A 24,312-nucleotide genomic window follows, 5' to 3' on the forward strand; every position below is an offset into this window, starting at 1 on the left:
ACCTCACTCGCTGCCGACCAGCAGATCCTGAGCTGCTCTTTGCGCCGAGTATACCGCGCTCCCAGCGGCTGTTCTGACAAACAAGATCAACGGTTTTTGCATAGGCAAACAGTTTGCCTAGCCTTTTTATTAAACATTTCTAGAATATATTCTACACCGTAAAAATTGTTTATAACTGCCGAATATATTACACAAGATTTTATTTTTAATAAACTACAAAAAAAGTGTTCTTTAATGATACAGAATCAAACAGCTTAAATTTTTTATACTTACTGAACAGGTTTAACTGTAAAACTAAAAAAAATAATATTAAAGCATACTATAATCATTTTTTTTAACTATGCAAATTTAAATAATAATCACAAACTAAAATTATTTAGTGATAACTATTTATATTAATAAACGAAAGTTCAAGGTAATTTCCCATTATAATTATATAAATATTATAATAATATGTTGTTTAAAATTTTTATCTCTGTTTTTAATTAATTAGGCTACCTTTATTTTTTCACATGTAATTTCTAAATATGTACTTCATTGATGTATGAAAATTTACTTTTTTCAATCAGTGTGAATTACACAAAAAAAAACCTTCACGCATTTAAAAAAATCTTTAATCACCAGCCACGAGCTATAACCACTAAGCCAACAGATGGGACAAACTAAACGGACAGATGTTATTTAAGCAGTGCTGTGGTAACATGTGCTGTGAAATGAGAACCTTTTTATTGAGTACTACAGATTGAAAAAAAAAATTCGTATTACATTTATCACTCTGATGCACAGTAATTTTTTTCGTTAGTATAACATAAATATTTATGTAAATTAAAGATATTTATAAATTTGCAAATTTACACAAAACCAACTGATCAATACCTGAGTAGATATAAGATTTTTGTCGTCCCAGTACCTCCAATAGTTAAAGTTATTTATAAATAAGTTCCTAAATGTTTTCAGTATTAACTGTGCATATTAATAAGTAAAATAAAACAAAATAACGTCCTATAATTTTATTTTTGACTATTCATTCCATGTTTTAAAAAAAATATTTGCTTAAATGAAATATGTATTAAAATAGGAAATTAGGCCCCAATTTTTTTATTAAGAAATGCTCAGTATTATCTCGAAAAACGTATTTCATATATGAAAAAATTTCCATAATCATTTTTTGTACAAAATTTACAATATCTCTCTTATAGTATTACAAAATTGGCAACTGGTTGCCAAGGAAGATTTTGTAAAAGTACAGACATTTGTTTTTCTGTGTGGAATCCACAGTCCTTTTCATACTCAGGCAAAAATACATGTATCAATGACTGAACACATGCGAAATGTCAACTGGGTCGCCCATGAATTGATTCTTCTTTGTTTGATGGATCCTGATTGGCTCAAGACCTCCAACCTATTCATGAGCCAATAGGAGATGCAGAGCAAATGTCATTTTACTCTTAAATATTTAGCGATGTGTGGAATATACATCTTTTATAAAATCCAAATATATATTTCAATTCTTAAAATAATGTCTCAAATACGTTTATAGATCTTAAAAGTCAGGAATAATATATTAGCAAAAGATATGAGCAAAAACAAAAAAAAAATTAAAATACTGTCGATTCACTAAATAATTGTCTTTCAAATAAGACAATATCTAATTAATATGTCAAATATATAAAAATATATAAAAATGTATATTTTTGTCAAAACTATTTTCAGGATGTCTGAATAAACATTTCAACATAATTAGGCAGACAAACCCATTTCAATATTAGCTTCTGTTATAAATAATAATGACAACTACGAGGTAATATAGTGTTTCAATTTTTGAATTCTCCTGCCTCAAATATTCTTCTTAGAATATTTTTCCTCAAAAAAAATCCTTTTACTCTAATGATTTGTTTGTAATTGATGATTTTAGTATTTATTAGGTCCATCTCAAGAAAAAGCTCTTTGGTTGCTGCTACAGCTGCTACAAACGTTTTTTTACCTCAATATAGAACCCAATATATATTTTCTTCAAAACGCAAAAAAAATAATAATAATTGTCCAGTGTGTGGATTATTGGTAACAGAAAAAATTAATTGCTATTATAAAATAAATACAGCAAGGCAAACATAATATTTGGCAATTACTGCAACATATACATTTTAGTGTGATTAACACCAAAGGTAATATTTTGTGGGATGAAACAAAAATTACAGAGGAATGGTTTAAGTTTAAGATTGTGCTAAAATTAAATCGCTAATATTTTTGATTTCCTCTAATCATTAGAGATAGCGAAATATTTTCAATTTTATTTTGCAATAAGATAAAAATTCAACCCATATTTAGTTTAGATGCTTACGATTGGGCCACAGTTTATCCAAAGAAACCAGAGCCAACTAACGATTAATCATTACATGTATTTAATCACATACATACAATTTAAAACGTCTCATGAGTCAGTAACCGAAGAGAAGATGGCATCGTCCCCAAACATACACAGAATTATGAAGTCTATCCTGCAATACTTTGAATCCCCCGCCACCAATCAACCATATATTTCCTGTCTCTGCTAATTACTAGAGATTCTCAATACCAAACTTTATTTCTGTCTTCTCACACAAAAATTATCTAAAATTTGACAATAAATTTTTGGAATCTAGTCGCAAAGAAATAGTTTGTAATACTATAAGAGAGATAGTGTAACTTTATACAACACATGGCAATGGTTATTTTTGTGTATATCAATTAAGTTTTTGAGATAATACTGAGTTTTTCTTACGAAAACTGGCCAATAATTTTAAACTGTACTTAAATTTGTATTTAAGAATAAATAATATAAACCATGGAAAAAATAACCAGATATTCAATAATTGGACCTTATTTTGTTTTAGCATACTTAATAATGTGCCCAGTTAATACTGGAAAGGTATAAAGGGAAAGGTTTACAAATAACTTTAACTATCAGAGGTTCTGGGACAACAAAAAGCATAAATGCCCGGTTAAGCATCTGAACCCAGTGTTACTGCGAAGACTACTTTGTAGTGATACAATTGTTTCCTTTTAATTGTGCTTATTGACAAATATCTTTTTTTTACATGAATATTTCTGTTCCATTTAATATTGAGATTCGAATTTTTTTTATATAATAAGTGCTATATTACTTTCTGATTGGCTACATGGTCTCTGAAATGTAACATGTCTCAAATTTGACAGTTCCCAAAAGAACCAGTGGGTTATGTATACTTTTGCCACTTTTATTCTCACGGCAGTTTGTGAAGAACTTCGTGTAATTGACAGTGTTCCGAAACAAACAACATGTAATGCTTTGCAAGTGATAATTGTGAAATAGGTACCACTGTCACTTCTTTTGAGAAATGTCATATATAAGACAAGTTGATTCTGAAAAATGTTTTTACATTTATCATTGGCTTCTAGAACTTCACGGATGGTCAAAATACGTGTGATATAGTTTTATATGAAAAAATTAAGAAGTTTTCAGTCTAAGCTGTTGACAAATAAAAAATGCTAAGTTTCTGGTCCCAAAGATTACAATTAGTAATTGTCATGAACATAACTGGAGCTTCAGCCGTGGATGGAGTTCGAGGTTTTCATGTTAATTACTCTTTGGTATAATACGACCAATTTCTTAATATTACACTCAACCCAAAACTGCATTGTGCACTGTGAATAGAGAAAAAAAAACTAACTCTACAAAATAAGGGGTGAAAACAATAGCGTAGTTACGTGTTTCAAAGTTTATTTAAAATATAAAGTTATTCAAAACTTTGAAACCAATACCAGAAATTTCTACTTTCATAGTTACATTCTTCTCGCTGTAAAGGCAGTGAGGTTTTTGCTTGAAAGTAATATAGTGAAAAATGCGTGAATTGCGTCAAGCTTTGAACCAATCCAGGTGCACAGCGGAGTTTCCAGTTAGTCAGGATCCGTGACAGCGTTTTATAAAGTTCAAGGTCAAGGTAGTTGCAGAGGTAAATGCTCTAACTCAGGCTTTTGCTGGGCGGATTCTCACGCTCAGGTTACCTTCAGTAGTCTTTAAAATCAACCGAATTCAGTGGTGTGATAGTAGCCATTTATGACATTGTTTCGTATAAGTTACTAAAGGTTAATCCGCTATGGTTTAACATCCATGTAGTTAGTGTACACTTCAACAGAAAATCATGCGCACATTGGGGTGTTTCAGTGAAATTAAAATAATTTATCAATGCTGCGGTAAAAATATTGTTCAATATTTTGCAAAATACTGATTATTTGGGTGTGGTGAGAAAAAAAATTCTCACTTCATCTACAATAGAATTGAATTGATATTACGAAAAAAATATAAAATACCCTAGATTTTGGAACATTTGAGATAGGACTAAAGAAGACTTTCAAGATGACCGCCCGACTGGGCCGCCAATAGGCATGCATAGCTCCTGGTGTCAACTCGCCATTTACAAACCAATCTAGAGTTAGTTAAGTGGCCTTATTGCGAATAACATGTAAGACCCGCAGTACTTTCCTTTCGTAGTTTTGTTTTTAACATTAGTTCAGACCTGGAAAAAAGATCGGTTTTCACGGTCGGGTCTAAACTGTGATAAATTTGGTACAGATTATTTTACATGGTGTAGGGATGTGCAGTCCCACAGAGGCGCGTTAACGACGCGAATAGTTCTCATCAGTTCTTTGCCCTGTGCGTAGAGGCGAAGAAACATGTGATGCGCGAGCCAGTGTCAACCTTAGCGCCTCCCGCTCTTTTAGAAGCTCGAGCGCCCAGGGGAAAAATAATGATTTTTATTCAGTATTCCCGGGTGGTCTATCATTCCCCCAATCAGAAATAAGAAGTTGCACATGCGCGAACTTTAATGAAATGCACTGTAGTTTGCATAAATTTTGCATTTTTTTTAGCAATTTAAGTGAAGTGTCTAGCATATTTTATGTACGAAATAGTACCAGCATTTAAAAGGTTTTATAGAAAAATTTTTTTTATTAATTTGTAATAGACATTTTTAGTTTAGTGTATTAAACGTGACTTTTAATTTTTATACCGTCAATATAAAATAGTTTACTGTTATTTTTAAACTAAATATTTGCTTCTATTAAAACAGTTATTTTTTTCCCCTTTGGACAAGTGTAAGACGAGGCGCTTCGCAACTGAACTTCGCCACTCGCAAGAGTAAGACGGGCGTGTGACTGCGGAGCTTCGTGCGCTGCGGCCAGGTCGTCTGCACTGCATTTTTCTTATGGTACAGAAATATTCATGTAAAGTTACAGATATTTTTTATTTTGTGAATTTATATAAAAACAACGGCATTAATAAAAAATTAAAGTTTGCAATAATATTGGGTTCGGATACTAACCCGGGAATTTATGCTTTGTGTAGTCCCAGTACCGCCAATAGTTAAAGTCATTTGTAAGCCGTTCCCTGATTAGCTATCCATTATTAACTGCACGCATTAATAAGCATAATAAAACAAAAAAAACAAAGCACAACTAATGAAATAAAGGTCAAATAAAATTTTTAAATAAGTATGCACCAATTTTCTTAAAAAATTTAGTGTTATCTAAAAAAAAAACGTATTTCAAATATGCAAAAATAACCGTAGTGATGTGTTGCACAAAGTTGCAATAACGTTCTTGTAATATGACAAACTATTTCTTGGCAGCTGGTTTCCAAAGGAATCCTCTGTAAAAGTACAGAAGATGTTCAACGCACCGCAGTAGACTGGCGCGAAGTAACGGAACGGAACCAACGCTACCGCGGGCGTAGCGGGAGGGGGAGGAGGGGGGGGGGCAGCGAGAGTGAAGGCTGGCGTCGCGGCAAGGTTACAAACCTGAGCGGCGTCGACTTTCACTTGCGGCGGCCAGCCGCGGGCGAGGGGTGTGGGCAGTGCGCAGAGGGAGAGCCGTGACGTCACGGCCTCCTCGCGCGCCAGGCCAGTCAAGCGGCGACCACGGCGGCGGCAGCCCGCCAGCACCTCGCCATGGAGACCGGCCTGCTCAGGGTCATACTGCTCGCCGTGCTGCTGTTCCTGCTGACGGCCGACCACGGCGCGTACCTGGGCGAGCTCTACCGCGCCTTCGGAGGCGGCGGCGGCGGCGAGGACGAGGACAGCCGCCCCCGGGGCCCCGCCTCCCGCGCGGACGTCAAAGACGCCGTGCAGATGATCTGTGAGTTCCCTCTCCAGCCCACATTCTTTCCCAGGTCATCGCTGGGTGCGTTTCTCTACCAAGAAGGAGTTGTAACTAACTAAACCAGGGGCGCAACAACTAAATTTCCAAAGGGGGGGCATGTACCTTTTTATAAAGAATCATCGATCCCCCCTATTGAAGTGCGTGGTCCGGGGGTCCTCCCCCGGGAAAATTTGTATTTCAAGTTGGAAAATGATGCTATTTAAGCAGTTTTACTATCTAAAAATTGATTACATAGCACTTTCTTTGCCCCCGTTTGCCCCCACTTCAAGGTTTCAGAGGGGGGGCAAAATACCCTTGCCCCCCCCCCCCTGTTGTTGCGCCCCTGTACTAAACCATGCCTTGTTGGTTTCAGTAATCTTCATACCATAATGTATTCACCTTAAATATGCAATATTTTTTTCTCTAAAGGCAGAGATAATACATTCAGAAAATTTTTAAGATCATATTATTCCACCTGTCAACAGTATTATTACAATCTTAGTCGTTTCCTAAAACGTTGTGCGCACAAATGTATTCGCAGTGGAATCTATTCGCCGCGGAGGGTTACAGTTGACTTCGGACGTTCCACACAATTGTGTACTGTGATGTAACGGCTAAATGATAGCAAATTACGATGGACAAAAAAAAATTGTTGACGCAAAAATGGCGATTTTCGATTCCTATCTCTCCCCTCAAGTTGAGACTTACACATCAACAGCGAAGTCAATGATACAATAAAACTCAAGAACTATGAATTATTCGCGGAAATATCTGAACGCTTATTAGACTGCAATAAGGTACGCCCGCGCCGGTGATTTCTTCCTTGTAACTGGGGATCGTCTTCAAGAGAAAAAATTGCCATTATTGGCCAGGCAATTCAGAACGCGTTTGCTTCCGCACAGTTTTACTGTGACTCGTCTACAAACAGTGAACATGTACCTGAAAGAAACTCGCCCATTCACCAAACACAAACGATTCTACAGTTGTTTGACCCTCATCCAGTCTCTAAATGTTTTCGCGAAAAAAACATGCTCCCATCAATAACTGAAATCAAGAACAGTGGGGAAGGACCCGCCATGATCCGTGGCGAGGAACCATACAAGCACTTACCTGGCGTTCTTTCGGGAGACTATGGAAAACAGGAACATGGTCTTCGCTGGATTAGTACGCAAATTCAAGTCCAGTCTCTTACCACTACGCCACATTAACTGTGTCACTGGGTGGTGGATGAACAGGAATTTATGATAGAATAAACATAATATAAATGCAGATCATTTTCTTATGCCCACAAGGTCAATGAAAAAAAAAATTATGGAATATAGATTGTCACGTCCATTTGTTTAAAAACATGCTTGTATAAATAATGGAATATTTATTAGTCATTTGACAAAGTACATGTTGAAATGCACCAGTAGTGAAATATACAACACCCACTGCATAGAAACTAGAGCAATCAAACTGACACGAGATCATATAACTTCAAAAGTGAGTCAAATGCGGCACTATCTTCAAAATAATGCTATCAATTCTTACCATGAGTGTTAAATATAGTCACACAAACCAACCATCTCATAACATTTAGGCTTGCAGTGTGATTGTCATTGTGCTTGCTAATCACATGCTTGCAATATCGTATCATACTTTATGAAAACTCGATATCTGTGACACAGATTTGCATTTTCCAGCATCCAGTTAGACTGAATGAGGCTTAATTCCAGCTTGATGTATGCTTAAGTCAAGCTTGTGCGCACTTTATTGAATCTTGATTCAAAATTGAAATGTTATGAATACAGGCTTGCCACAAGGTATGCTATCAGGGTTAATTATGACCAAAGTCATGCGGCAGTTAATTGCGGATGTGACCAAAATCACTTTTAACTTTTTAACGACAAAATCACGCATAAGCTAAATCAATGAGACCGATATGTATATAACATTTAGGTTTTCTTTAACTGGCTTTTTGTCTTTTCTTTGACAGCGTATCATGAAGACAAGAAATTAAACGTCATGTCAGAAAATTTCTAGAAAGAATCGACCATTTCATATATGAAAAAACATTCAAGCATTTGTTGGAATATACTTCGGGAAAATGAATTTCGACATCAGGATTGCTGAACCAGCATTGGAGCCTAAGTCCACTGGAATTCAAGTTCAATATCTTACCGCTGCACTTCACTGAGGAAGAAAATATGCACTTAAGAAAATAATTTGGGCACCCTCAACCCATTGTGACAGATAATATACTTTAGTTTTCGTAATGTGTTTCTGGTACCATAAATCGGTTCCTTCAACACACAGGAACTATTATTAACTATGGTTCAAGAATGTTATGTACATGGATTATTATGTTGCTGCCACTGAAGTTTGGTAACCCCCATAATGTTGAAAATTTTCACCGGCTAATCTTCAATGATCACTGGTTACAATCATCCAGAATTTCTCATAAATTTATGGATATCTTTGTAAGAATACATTTAATAATATTAAAAAATTTTAACATGAACTGACAAGAAGTATGTACCATGTATATTAACATAATCATTAAGACATTGTTCTATTTTAATCAAAACTATCTTCTTCCTTCCACGAGAAAGATAAATATGTATTTAGTGTAACAAAATACTAAATCCGGGGTCGTTTCTGCAAAGGTCAAGTTAGTCGCCACAAAGAAGGAAAGAACATTCGTTTATTTGAGGTGCAAGATTCGTTGGAAGTCCGTAAATTTTTTGTTGTAATTGCTGTCAGTGTAGCTTGTTTACGAATTTGGTAATTGCTCTTTCAACTTTCTCTGCTAATTTTTCTCAGTGCACTTCTCCTGGTAAACCTAGATCTAAAGAGCTTCTTCTTTTAGAGCGGAACCTTCAAGAAGCACTCATCGTTGAGCAAGAAATGAATTAGGATTTTAGGATGGAGCACTGACAGAATACAGATGCATTGAAAATGAAAGTACAACGAGAGGAATCACTGAAAGCCACTTCCATCTCATTATATCTTTGTTGCTAAAACAAAAACAATAATTTTGTTCAATAAATAGGGACCGGAAAAATATACTTTATTATTCGACCACAGTCAATGCTGAAAGTTTTCATAAATTTTAATACCATCTTTCACTAGGAAATGTGTTACTCAACACTACCTAAACGACTATAAAGCAATTACAAACTTACAGGAAACACGTCCTGATGATGTACGATGATCTGGACTCTACCTGGTAACAGAAAATAACACGAGTTTTTAAGGTCTCTGGCAATATATTTATCGTTTTCACATATTTTGTGATTGGGCCATTAGTAAGGTCACTCGTGCTAGAACACCGTGAGTCGAAAGTGATAATTCGGTCATCGGCTTACGAATCTCACTTGGATCGGTGAAAGATGGAGGTTGAATCTAACACAAGTGGCAGACAAGGAATATTTTGCTTTTCTTTGAGTAGTTATAATAAGGTATTATGGAGTATATTCTGGTCAAAAATACTGCGAAGTGATTGGTGAAATACTTATGTAGTGGACCTATTCCTTTGATACATCCTTTGATAGAAGTAGGACCAAACATAATTACACCAAAGTTATTTAAGTCCTAGTCGTAACTCGATCATACATCGTCGACCTTAGTCGGCCATTAAACCACAGATGTTGTTCATGTTTGTTTGTTGATACTTTCGATGAACAATTAGCTGTAGCTTTCTATCGTGTTGAAAATTCTTCATGTTAGATTCTAATTCAGCATTGTCAAAATACTTATCTCCAATTGATATCATCGACTTAAATTAATTTATAAATAAATTTTTCGTACTAAATGTGTTTGTATTCATTCAAATTATGCAACAAACAATCGAAGTTTGTTTTCAATGATCATTTTCTGACCCATTGTTTGTGGATTTGTAGTATAATTGCACGAGATCAATTTCTTGCTGGTTTCCGGCCCTGCATGGAAATATTCACCTTCTAGGCGCCTTCTTTCAAACGAGTTTATGCATCAATGTAAGGTCTTGAACATGGATGCAATTCTGTCAGTTTGTCTTTCCATTGAATAAGGAATCTCTAAAGAGTGAAGAATCGCGTGAATTCGTTGCTCTACTGGTGAATTTTTTTTGTACTTTTACAAAGTATTCTTTTGGTAAACTGTTGTCAAGAAATAGTTTGTAACACTACAAAAAATTATTGTAACTTTATACAACACTTAACTATGATTATTTTACGTATATGAAATACGTTTTGTGAAAGAAAATTTACAAATATCTTTATTTATACATAATCTTTTTTGTACCATTTACAAAATAATGTATAGATTATATGTACAGTGTACAGTCTTGAATACAAATAACAGTAACTAAGTTCTCTTTAATCATTGTACCTATGTACAGTAAGGAAATTATTTTTTGCGTCACATGTTTTAGCAAATTAGACTTGAAGAACATATACATACATCTGATTCACGTTGATGATTGGACTACAGTTTTTTTGGTATGGCATTGATCACCCTGAAAAGTGGTAAACAATTAGACAAAGTTATTACTTATAACATGTAACTCACCAAAGGATGCAACTGTGGTATAGATCAATTAGCACTCTAAAAAGGCCTGATTATATATATATATATATATACGTTAGCCTAGGCTGGAGTGGAAAAAAATCGCGAAATAACGGTGGCTCTACCCACAGTTCAAGCGGAGACTGCTGCGCGAATATAAAACATGCCTCTAAATGATATGCATTCATGCATATAAAGATGAGTCTTGCCTGGAGGGAAAATAATCCCGCTTAATAGCAGTTGACTTCAAGACAATATGTATGTTACAACACTGTAGCGTTGTCTGCGTTTCTCTCTTGGTTGATTTTTTTTTTATGTACACGCCCACTATCGGCACACAAAATACAGCAATTTTCTTAGGAAGAAAACACGTCTTGAATAGTTTGCCAAACAAAGCAATGATTTCTTTGACAGACACCCAGGGCATAAAAGGGGCATTGGACGAGGATGTGTGGGGGGGATATGAGTTTAGTTTCTAAATCTTTTTTAACGCATGTGTTTACTTCAAGAGGACTAAAATTATGGTTGTGCGACAATTCCGAATACAGACAATTCCGGAAATGGGAAAATTCGCGACAATCAAAGTTTTACCATTTGTATACAGTCAGTGACAATTGCGGACATGTACACCTGTTGTTAGTTTTTTGAAGCACTACAACCCTCTCCCCTCCCCCTTCCGCCATCTCCGCCACCCTCACACCAAGTGTGAAGACTGTTTATCAATCAGTCAGTCTGCGCTGCTCTTTCTTTGTTGACGCATCACACCTTTGTGATGGAAATTATTTAAACGGAGAAAGGGAAACCTGCAGTGCTTTATGGTGGACATGCCTACCGAAGGAAGCGTATCAATGCTGATGGTGCTGTGACGTGGGTTTGCTTGCAAGAAAGGATTAAAAACTGCAAGGGAAGATTAGCTAGTAGAAATATGGAAGTTTTAAATGTGTCAGATCACGAATGTACTCCAGACATTGCTAAACATGACGTGATTAAATGTGTCTTTAGAGCCAAGAAAAGAGTACGAGAAGAGTGTGTTCCCGTGGCAAAAGTGTACTCTGACGAATTGGGCGCTTAAGACGATAAAGGATACGAATTTGTGACTGAATTACCACATGCGTCGTCAGTTAAGCGGACTCTTTACCGACATAAATACCAGGCACATTGGACATTAGCAGAACCTACTGAACGTCAGGATGTTGTGTTATTAGAAGAAGGTTTAAAGATGAGGGATGGCAGTGACTTCCTTTTAACAGATAACGGGAGAGAAGACAGAATCATTGCTTTGCTGGTGCCAAGGGGAGAGAGTGCCTCAGAACTCAATGCCACTTTTTCATGGATGGTGTATTTCGGAGCTGAAGCAAGCAGTTCGCACAGATCTATACTATTCATTTAGGTATAGGAAGCAATGAAAAAGAAACAAACGTAATTACTGTTATTTTTACTTTACTTCCCAACAAGAAGAAATAAATTTACATTCATGTTTCGGTTGGTGATGGAGAGAATTCCAGAGTGTAATCCTGAGACAAAAAACGTGGATTTTGAGTCAGCGGCCATATCGGCACTCAAAGAAGTGTTTCCTTCGGTTGATATCAATGGTTGTTTCTTCCACATGAAGAAGTGCCTGTGGAGGAATGTACAAAGCTTAGGTTTAACGAATGAGTATAAGGAAAACGAAGATGTGAGACTCAGCATCCGGATGTGTTCACTCTGACTTTACTAAAACCTGAAGATGTATGCGAAGGGTGACTCATAATCCATGGAAAAACACACTCAAACTCAAAACTAGGAGAGTTCTTCGATTTATTCACTGACCAGTGGCTTGAAAATGACATCATACATGTGCAGCTATGATGAACCTGTTATAAGCGAAGGCACCGAACCAATAATGCAGAAGAGGGTTGGAATAGTAAAATAAATGCGTTCTTTGGTAAACCCACCCGAATATCCAAGACGTTATATCTTGCCTGAAAAGTGAAGTGGAAAACGCCAATATTATGTACATGAGGATGGGGCCTTATTTAGAAAGGAAAAAAGAAAAAAAGTTGTACAAGAATATCGACGAAAAAATTCGGATGAGCCAATAAAAGTACGAAAAAACTGGAGACTTGAAGAAACATCTCAGAACCATAGCCTATGTAGTACAAAATTTAGATGAAAATTTCAACACTGACAATGCGTATTCACGTTGATTTTAAATATTAGTTATAAAAAACAAAAACAAAAACAAAGACAAAAAATTGATTGAACGTTGATTTTAAATATTAGTAATAAAAACAAAAAAAAAACCAAAGTCAAAAAATTGATCTTAAACACGGCCAAAGTAGGTTGGACTTAAAATTGAGAAAAGTAAAAGTCCCCCCCCCCCCGGACACTTTTTCTTTATTTCCTGATGTTCGATGAGATGATGATTTAGCTGTCCGGAATTGTCGCTGTCCGGAATTTTCACTGTCCGGAATTGTCCCGACACCAAAATTACAGTTTTTTTGCTAATATAATATATAGGAAGCCTTACAACGGTTATAACGTTTATGACGTTACATTTACGATATTTATATTATTTTAAATTGTGGGTTTTGAAAAGTTTTGCATCAAGTATGGGAAGGTAAACCAACAACATTATTTGCCCACGCACTTGGTTCGTCTCGAAGATATGCGGACGCCCGCCCACTACACGGAAGAAATTTCAAGCATGGGCATACCTTTTTACAGTCTAATGTACGGTAAGATTTTTTTTTTCGTGGCAATACGTGTCGTATACCTATAATAAATATCAAAGTGATTATATTTTGTTTAGAAAATTTGAGTTTAGTTTTCAAAGAATAGTTCCCATTTAAATATAATTTTTGAAGTGAAACTTCTTTTCTGAGGGGAATACAATATTCGAGCGTTCAGAAAACTCCGAGCGCATGAGGGAAATAGTTAGTAACGTAGAGGGTGAACCTGTAGAGGAGGAGATGGCAAGGGAGAGGTAGAAATGATGCAGCATACTTACATGGTTGCACAATTCCACACGTTCATAATTTAACAATATTACATAATTTACACTTGCGCACTCGCATAATTTCCAACTGGCATACTTGCCCCATTGCATCATTTAGCGCTCGCATACTGGCAGTTTTTTTAACTGTGATCTCAGTCAAACAGAACTATGTTCCTATACCTAATAATATAATAAGCAAGAAGTTTCACTTGCGTCGCACATGAATTCCACTCACACATTTTTCTACAGATTTTCGAATTGAGTTCCGCCACATTGATGGGTCAGTTCGGGCCATGTCTAAGTTAGCTAGCTATATACGTGCCACAGCTTCTGTCCTGCATGCTGGGTATAATACCAACTGCTGCTTCGAAATACCAACAACGTGCAGTGTTGACGAAAGCGACAGCTGCCGTATGGCTGCGTGGGTGGGTGGCTGTTGACTCAATAACGTCATAACCGTTCCTGGAACCAGTTGTTCGGCGACAAAGCAGTAATTTAAGTCACGTCCCAGTAGGCGTTAAAACCACCGGAGTGACACGAGGCACTCGTTTCACTCTCAAAAACCTTCATACGCTTGGCGATGTGTTTGAATTCACTTTTCTCCCCTTCGTTAAGTTGGTCGCCTGGATGGACCACCAAATGACGTGCAGAATCCTGGTGATAACAAACCATTTACACACCTCTGGAGTTTTATAAGTTCTCATTTATGAGATATTATTTAAAAGCTTCTGTATTTGCCTATGATAATTGTTTCATCACTCGATTTCATTTTTAACTAATTTTTGACGGTAAAAAATGTTTTAATTATTTATTCCAAGATCGTCATAAAGTATGAAAATTGTTGAATACAGATATCAATAAAACATTTTATTTTCTGTTACAAAGCATTCCACAATAATCTAGTTGTCAAGTAATAGTTTGTATCAGCCTACTACAAAAAAAAAAAGATATTGTAACTTTGTACAATACCATACATGTATATTTTTGGTACATGAAATAGGTATTTTGAGATGACACTGAATATTTCCTACGAAAATATACGCAAATTTTATATTTTAATTGATGTTTCATTGAAGCATAATTTTCTTAAACCAATATAAAGATAATCTAGTATGTATTCAATAATTGGCTTTTATTTAGTTTTATTATGCTTATTAATATGCTCCACTAATACTAAAAACTATTCAGAGAACGATTTTAGAATTACTGCGAGCACTGTATTTTTTTTATTTTCATGTATTTGTACATATTTACAAATATCTCTAATTAAATATTAATTTTTATGTTCCATTTTCAAAAAAAAAATTACAGTGCACACTTCATGTAGGCTTTTTTTTAATTACCTAATGATTACTTAAGGGTTATTTCGCTTATTCCATCACTATAACTTTCTTTAATTATTCGTTGTTATATAACATTAAACAGATATTTACTATGTAATATATTACTGGTGTAAAATGTTGCTTAATTGTTCGTGATTATTATCACGTGCACAATATTTTATAGACATTATATTACACTTACTAAATACTATTTTAAAATATTGGTGATAGAACAATAAATGCAAGAAAGCTATATAATAAGCCGATAGAAGTATTCCGTAACTAACGTCATTAATAAGAAAATGGAAAATAATAAACATTTTGTGTGAAACACACCCTTGATGGAGAATGAAATTTACTGTATAAAAAATTATTAAAAAAACTGAAAACTGTATTTGAAAGATAGCTTATCGGTTTATTCGTTAAATTTACTTCATGTTTATACTAACCCTGTAGAGGTATAAAATAAATATGACCTAAATCACCACACATTTTTCTTAACGATATTACCGCATTGCCGTACGATTGGCTCACATATCTAGGGTAAAACCACCCAATCCAAAAACCACTGACATAAATTCTTTAGTAACATTACAGAAATTAAAAATATAGTATATATATTATAAAAACGTGATTTTACAAAAGCTTTGGTACTATTTTACACTAGCTCCTTTAATCAATTGTTAATCCAATATTAGCTAAACTCGGCCACGCTTCTCTGTGGCTCAATCTGAAATTGAATGAATAGGAAAGTAAATCAAAGTATTCTAAGCAAACATAGATTCACTGAGAAAACACGTCATTCAATCTAATACCCTGCTTTGCGTTGCTGTGGTTATGCTGTGGAACAAAAGTAAAGTGAAATTGTTTTAATAATTTTTTTATTTTATTTTAAAATTGGGGGTTGGACTAAATTTTTTGTTTGTCCGTTTTCTGATTATCTTAAAGATTGGATGGTTTACCGACTCTTGAACATGCGATGTATAATTGTCCATGAGAGATTTATTTTTCTAAATTCAAACCGCACACTTGCAAAAATTGCCATTGCGCTTTATTGACAGCCGAAAGGCGTATTGGAAATTGAAGCCATTTGAACTTAAACGGTATGTCGGTCGTAATGAATGGTATTCGTGGAAGTATTACGTCTTCACCTTTATAAGGTCCAATTAGAATTGTAGCTTCAATTAGATTGTTTATCTTTTTATCTACTAATCGTGTGCTATTGCACAACTTTGATTGAGATTTCGGAGTAATATTCTTGACACTCCAATTTTCAAATTCAAAATATGTGACGGTAATCCGGAAACATCGAGTGAATTAAGAAATTTCGTTGGAAAATTCACTACTTAACTTTAGTTTATAACGTATCAATAGATGAGTATGTCACTGTTCCACCTAGAATACTGTATAGAATGATTTTGTTCATATGGTACACTTCGACAATTTTAGGCACTAGAATGGCTATTTCGCTTAACCATGTGTGATTTCGATAATTTTTTTTTTTTTTATGCTTTGGAAATCCTTGTCTACTAATTCTTCTTTTGAATTCGCGATATTACAAAAGTTAGATGGGAAGGTAAACCGACCTCAAGTCTTTGTCTTAAAACATGTCAGATGTTGGATCGGTTTTAAGCTAACTCTCATGTTTGTTATTAAGTGTATTTTTTACTGTGCCACAAAAGGTTGAATATTTTAAACAGGCATTCAGTTCATCAACTGGTGTTGAGCGAGATATAACTAGAAGCGTTTGCATGAATTCACCGGATAATAAAATCAATGCTCTACCAAATTTATTATTTCTCAAGCCTTTCAATGTATCGTCTCATACTTCGAATGACTTCTTGTAAAAAACTCGTAAAACGCGTACTATGGCAAGCCCAAACAAACGACAACGGCAAAAATTATTTTACATTTTTTTTTTTGCGCGCGCATTCAAAGGAGAATATGTATATTCATTCCGTGAAGAATCTAATCACTTTTCTAGCTAGACCATCCAGAGATAATTAGGTTCTAAACTACATACTAGCAGAATGTGAATAAAATGTATAAAAATTACATTAAAACATAACTTTATTAAAAAAAAACAGTCAGGCCCGTATATGTTTATTTTTAACCGAACAGCATTTAACATTATATCAAAAGTCATGCTTTTTTTTATTTATTTACTTTTTTCAGAAATTTAGTTATGAAAACACTCGCGTATTGAAATGCTACGTTTTGTCAAAATTTAATGTAAATCGATGGAATACGTTTCGGGTTTTGCGAGCCCAAACATACGGAGGGTGAATTTATATATATGTGTGTGTGTGAGTAAATATACACCGATGGTAAATAGCAAATGGAATATTAATTTTTACGTTATTTAAGTTTTTCCAGCTGCGTAGTTTTTCGAATGCAATCATCCTTGATTCTTTTCACGCTCATAAAACATTTTTTTTTTAACTATAAATGGTACTCAAGAGTTCGCGTATGTATATTAATAACATAATTTTTAAAATATCGTGTTTGTTTATAAAAAAATCAAAATATGTCGAACCATATAAAACCAAACTATAATTTTTTTTTTGTTTTTCAGTAAAATTTTATTTTTAATTAAATTATTTCAATTGCCACAACCAAATATTTATTTTATCGGTCACCTAAAATCATTTAAAAATTATATGTTTTTCATACAAAATTATGTGTTTAACATGGGCATATTAATAAAAACCAACATTGTAATTATGTGAACTATCGAAATTTTTGTTGTGTAGGTTTTACTTTATATAAAAAAAATGAAAACATTACCAAACATGTACACATTATGTCAACTCAATTGGGCCCTGTTACAATAACGTCAAAATAATATAAATATTTATTTAAAGATTACTTTTTATTTAATGGCCATAACATTTATTTCATAAGTACATATGTTCCTTATAAGTACATATATTAACTATGGCCAAACTCTGCAAACAATTTTACGATTCAGAAGCAAGAAGCAAGAATATTTTCGAGCAAGTGTACTGGATATGGCCCACTTCTTGACAGATGTAACATAGTGGCCGTCCTCCAACTTTTCAGGGCCATAGGTCCCCTTTGCGATTATTTTTTATTCGCTCATATGTACTTGCTGCCGTGGCGCTTCCTTTTCCATCAGGCAACCTCCCTGGGCACGTTCCCGTTCTGGACGTCTCCATTGAACAGGCCTTTTCGGCACGCAGAACACCGTAGGCCACTTCCTGCTCCTTGAACCTGCGGATTGTCACCCTCTTTAATCCCATTGTCGCATCGATGTCCTTCCTCCTTCGGTTTCCTCACACGATTCGGTTCCCTTTTTCTCGACACGCGAAACACCGTGGATGACCTCTTCTCCGTCGGACCAGTAGATTATTCTCTTGTACGATAGCTGAATCACAACATTGTCCTTCTCTCTTGGATTTCATACCACGATTCGAACACTCGCGCTGGATATGTCCTAGTTCTTTGCAGACGAAGCATCGCTGTCATCCCCTTGTTCTCCGAAATTGCGATCCATTAACAGCTTCTTTAGAGTCCCGAGTATAATCTCTTCGTTAGTACTCGAATGGCCATTCGCTTGGTGGTAAGGTTCTATCACAGTCTGTCTCGCTCTGATATACATGTTTATTGAGACAATGCAGGCACCTTCATTTTACAGGGCGTGAACAAGTGCATCGCGGATAATTTTGTGGCGGGCCAAACGAAGAGTTTGCTTAACCACCGCATCTCTGAGTCTGTCTATAAACGCACTGGTGGTTAGCTGCTGGCGGAACTCTGTTGGTGCTTCTAGGTAGGCGAGGTGCACGAGTCGCTTGATGTTGACTTCGAATTCTTGGAGCGTTTCTGAATATCGCTGTTGACGTGTCTTCAGGGCTGTTCTATACACCTCGCCAATGTGTCGGTCACCATACTTCAGCTCAATGGCCTCTACTAATACTCCATAGTCCTTCTGGTCTGGAACTGGTATGGTCTGCAGCACCTCTGGTGGAGATCCTCGCATGGCCAAGACAATTTCTGTAGTCTTTTCTTTCATTCCCCAACCATTTACTTGTGCAGCTACCTCGAAATGTCGTCTGTACATTGTCCACGAAGATTGACCATCAAAGGTGAATTGTTTGAATTTTGTGTGGCCGCCGGATGATCCATCCTCGGAGTAACTCTTCTGGCTTAAAGCAGCTGTAGCTTCCTTAATCATCCGACGGCACTCCTCGGTCACACCTGCTACACGCTGTTCAGTGGTCTGCTCGAGCTGAGCTAGCTGTTGTGCCATCAGTTCTTCATGTTCGCTTATCTCGGTCTTCATAGCTTTCTTCATCTCCTCTGAGCAGTTCTTCATTTCATTCTTCATCTTTTATTAGCTATTATCAATTTTATTCTTCGTCTGTTCTTGGCCATTCATCATTTCCCCCTGGCCCCTCTCGTTTTTATTATTCATTTCGGCTAAGACAGCCATTATGTTTTTAAGTTCGTCAGCACCCGTCTTTCTTGTCCACATGCATTACCAGTCTGTCATTATCACTGCTGTTCTACGATCTACAGTGAAATTTGTCCTACGAGATAACCTAAATTTCTACTGAAATCTAACACTAACTTTACTAGTACTACATTTAAAACATAGCAAACTTCCTAAACTAACTCAATTCTCGAATAGCCATTTTTTTTAAATTGTTTAGTTTTTTAATTTTAGTTAAATAGCTGTACACTCAAATATATTAATTAAAGCTATACCACTTCTTACACTAAAATGTTACAATTAATGTGAGGAGAACTACTGGGTTCGTAAGGGATAGCCCAATTAAATTTTATTACTAATATTTACATTACCAAAAAATTATTGTAATTAAAAATATCCGATCGGAAATCACTGGCACATAAAAATGTTTGTTCGGAAGTCACACAATGTTTGTTCAGTTCCACAGTTCGCACTCCTCACTGGAGCTAGGCTAAACAGTGGTTCGCCCCTTACCTCACGCATGTCCACATACACAGTATCGCGCCACTCAGTCTTATACTTTCGCTCCACATCGCGTCACTCTCGAGGGGGTCTCTCACCCTCTTCACCGATGTCACACTTCCCTTCACTTGCAGAACTCTCCGAACTTTCGAACTCACTCGGAACTGTCTCGGAACTTCCGCGGAGGCCGGCGTTGCTGCTTAAGTACGTGTGGCGTTCCTCTCGAAACGACGAGAGTACCTGTGACAAGTCGCATCATCCCGGGCCGACCCGACGCTCGAAACATAGAGAATGGTGACGCTTATTCACGCCACTCCATGCGGCGGCCTCTGTAAGCCCGGAAATTCCAGACCGCTAAGGGTGCTAATAACCCAAGGCGGGATGATGCATGGAGGGGGGAGGGAGGTTGCGAGGATCCTTGTAACCCAGCCAGGCGCATGGAATGCCTTACGTCAATGGGCGGTGCGTGACGTCAGTGGGCGTACGTGGCCGCCAGCCCGCTCTGAACCTGGCTTTGCGGCCTAGTCTCTCGCGTTCGTAATACTATATTTTCTTTACTTGTGTTGTATACACTAATCCTTTTGTACTATTATTTTGTTTTTAATTCCATAGACCATAACTGTTTGTAAAAAAAAGTAAACATTATCACCAATAGACGTAGGTACTTAAAAATTACTTTACTTTTATTAATCTTAAATGTTCCATATGGAAATACAGTAAATTTTACTTTATTTTTAAAAATAATTGTTCCATTAGATAAAGCAAAATTTGTAACTAGCAAACCAGATATAAACGACCATATTGACTGCTTTCTGCAGGATACGATGAGAAAAACTTTAGCAGTATAATGCCCCATTTATATTTATACTATACATTAATGCAAAATAAAATATTTTTTGAAACTACTCAATATTCCTATCGCTACTGAGGCGTTTCCCAAGATACTGTGTATTTCCAAGTGATGTAAAGAACCTTACAGTAATACATACAGGTATGTGTTACTTTATCTACCCGTGCAAGGCCTGTTGACGGTGTTAAGTAATCGAGAAATAAACATTTTTCTCCAGTTAAAAATAATTTCGCTACAGCTGCAAATATTTAGGTGTGTTCTAAGTTCTCAGGATAAATAAAAGGGCTTGTATTTTTAAAAAAAAAAACTTCTATAAGCATTGAAAATTAAATTTACTATAAATATGGCTTATCGCAACGCTCAATCTTACATATATTAAGCAAAATTAGCGTTATTATCTTGTGCATGGCTGGACCCCACACTTCTATAAAAACATAAAATTTATTTTCTTAACAACATAGTCATTAAATTTAACTCTCTCCGTATTGCACATAATGCACGAATTCAACAATACGGTTGTTGCACAGTAATTTTTTTTTGTAAATGGAACAGTAATATTCGTGTAAAATTACAGATATTTGTAAATTTGTACATTTACATGAAAGAAAACTGTACACTACAAACAAGTGTTCGCTGTTAAATCGATTACAGTTTCTTATACTGTGTGTGGTTCTAGTACCTCCAATAACTAAAGTTATTTGTAAACCGTTCCCTGAGTAACATATAAATAAACATATTGAAACAAAAAATGTCGAATTATTTAATATTTGATTATCTTTTCCATGGTTTTGAAAATAATTATTAAATGAAAAATTAAATAAAATATAAAACAAGGCACCTATTTTCGTAAGAAATACTCAGTATTATCTCTAAAAATGTATTTCATCAAAGCAAAAATAACCATTGCTATTTGTTTTACAAAGTTCCATTATCTTTCTTGTAGTAATTATCTTTCTTCGTAACCGGTTTCAAAAGTAATTTTTTTTTAAAGTTAAGATTTCTATTTTCTTTGCGCATTGTAGTTCTTGTGAGCGTGTCAAATTATTCACGATCCAGTAGTTACGGTCACTCAACTGTGTAATGGTAAACATTATAAAAACTAGATAAAAATTCTTGCTATCCATGTCCCTAGCAATAACTTCCAGGCAGTTCAGGTTGTGTAAAATAATGATGACCATTTTATTTGTATAAATAAATTTATTTTACCAAGCATACCTGAACATTTATTTTTCTGAGAACTGGGTTCTGTTTTTTACTGTAAATGAATAATCGTGATCGTTCAAAAAAATATATTAAGAACAGCTCAAACACCAGCTGAATGATGAAAAAAGAAATTTATTATTCAAAGCTCATTTTTTTTTACCCCAAGGCTTGTTAGAAAGTTCTGATTTCGGCAACTGTATTTCAATGTTTGGGAACCTGTTCACAAAATGTCAGCTACCTTGCCCCCCTTTTGCAACTATCGGTTACAACAGACACTCCGTATATTTGGCCATCAGCCGGTTCTTAAATTGATGTGCTCGTTGATGCGTTGTCAACCATAGGTAAGAAATGAAAAAAAATTTTGATCCCTAACACATAGAGACACAAAATTCGCATTTATTTTTAGAGGTAGGCTTCAATGCAAACCAATATACAAATTAAATTATTATTTTTGAGCCACTGGTAGTTTTATCACGCTCCGAAAGACACAAATATTAACAGCCACATTATAAAATCACATGAAAACCGACCAGATAGAATCTCGTTTGGAACAGTCAGTGAAAAAAGATACCAATGTGTGGGTGCATAAGTATGTTTTGTTCCGTATAGTAATACTATAAAATAACGCGAATTTCACGCACAGGGAAAAAAACGTTTTGTGTACTTCCCGAAAGATTCCTTTGGAAAAAAGTTGCCAAGAAATAGTTTTTAATACTACAAGAAATATATTGTAACATTGTACATCACATGGCGATGGTTATTTTTGCGTATATGAAAAAACAATTTTAGGGGTAATACTGAGTTTTTATTACGAATATTTTTCATAATTTTGTATTTCAGTTTATTTTTCATTCAAGCAAATTTTTTTAACCATGGCAAAATAATCTAAAATTCAATAATTTGACTTTATTTCGTTTTAATTTGCGTTTAATGCGTACAATTAATAGTGTAAAGCTATTAAGCGAACCGTTCACAAACTGTTGTAGGTACTGGAACAACATAAATTTCCGGGCAATAATCCGAACCCAGTATTACTGCGAACTCTGTTTTGTAGTAATACATATTGTTTTTTTAATCAAACGTTTAAATTTACAAATTTCTATTATTACTTATAATAAATATTTTGGTTCCATTTATAGTAAAATATATGTACAGTGTATTTCTCTCCTAATACATATACCTATAGCTGCAAAGTTCACGTTTTTTTAATGGTGCCAATTAGCTACACAAAAAAAAAGTCAACGTCACGTGTTCATTGACTGACGCCACATAATACCTTTTCTTCGGATCGTACATAATTATATCAGATGAATTTAAAATGTCTTCTAGTCCTTAAGGGCTTCGCCTACCCGGGCACATACTCGTGTACAGAGCTTCAGGGGGGAAGAAACGCCATTTGAAAACTACTCAAGATATCTGATTGTAATCTATTTATGAAGATATATTAAGAGTTCACTGAGGGCCGATAAGTATTTTGTTTCTGGATTAAGTTCTCAAACTGTATTTTCAGAAGAATTAAAATTGCTAAAAGGCATGTTTTCAGAGCAATTTTTAAAACAACCGTTGCAAAAACTTGAAAGCACATTTAATTACACATTTATCTTCATTTCTCCTTCATGAAATGTTAAGGACACCGCTCAAATCACATAGTTGTCATATGCATGACAAGAAGACTGCGCGCAAATTCAGAGCCTTGTGCTTACAGGCGATACTGCGCTAGAAGCACCAGCGAGCGTCGCGCTTTTCATCCCGCCTCACTATCACAGATACACCCATGACTAGGCGGGCCCCTTAAGTAGTAGTCACATACACTGTGATACAAGGAATCTGTAATTGTATTAGGGACACGGTTGTATTTTGCATCGCCACCAAATATTATGCGAATATTTCTTATCCTAAGTAATATATTAAAAATTTGTTTCAAAGCAAAACTTAAGCGTTAGATATAACTCATCAACTGTTAGTATTCAAATGAGTTGTTTTTTTACCGTTAAAGATTTTTAACATTTCATAATTTACGTTTGTTCGGCAAATACTTGTTTTTTTTATGTAGATTTCGTATCGGAAACAAAATTTTTATTAACGTGTTTAGTATTCCATAAAAGTAAATATGTTAACAATTATCATTTTTTAAACTTATTTTTCCCACAAAAATGTATTTTTTTTATATGTACTTTTTTAACTAACATTATTCTTATCGTTTTATTTGTTGTTTTGAATTCTACTTGTTTTGCTACAATATAACTGTTACCCATATTTTAATAAAAACATTATGATACGAAATATGCAAAAGGCCAAAATTAAAAAAAAATTAAAAAAAATC

General features: G+C 35.2%; 1 protein-coding gene across 1 annotated transcript in view; it reads left to right on the top strand.

Moving 5' to 3' along the window:
- The first annotated feature begins 5,828 nt into the window (after positions 1 to 5,828).
- The window catches only part of LOC134527614 (uncharacterized), a 42,210-nt gene continuing 23,726 nt past the window's right edge, over positions 5,829 to 24,312 (top strand). Inside the window, exon 1 of the mRNA XM_063360455.1 lies at positions 5,829 to 6,150. Within this exon, the coding sequence (XP_063216525.1) occupies positions 5,964 to 6,150 (187 nt within the window). The 5' untranslated portion in view covers positions 5,829 to 5,963. The remainder of the gene's footprint in view (positions 6,151 to 24,312) is intronic.

This window comes from Bacillus rossius, chromosome 1, assembly GCF_032445375.1.
Source record: "Bacillus rossius redtenbacheri isolate Brsri chromosome 1, Brsri_v3, whole genome shotgun sequence".
Taxonomy (NCBI): domain Eukaryota; kingdom Metazoa; phylum Arthropoda; class Insecta; order Phasmatodea; family Bacillidae; genus Bacillus; species Bacillus rossius.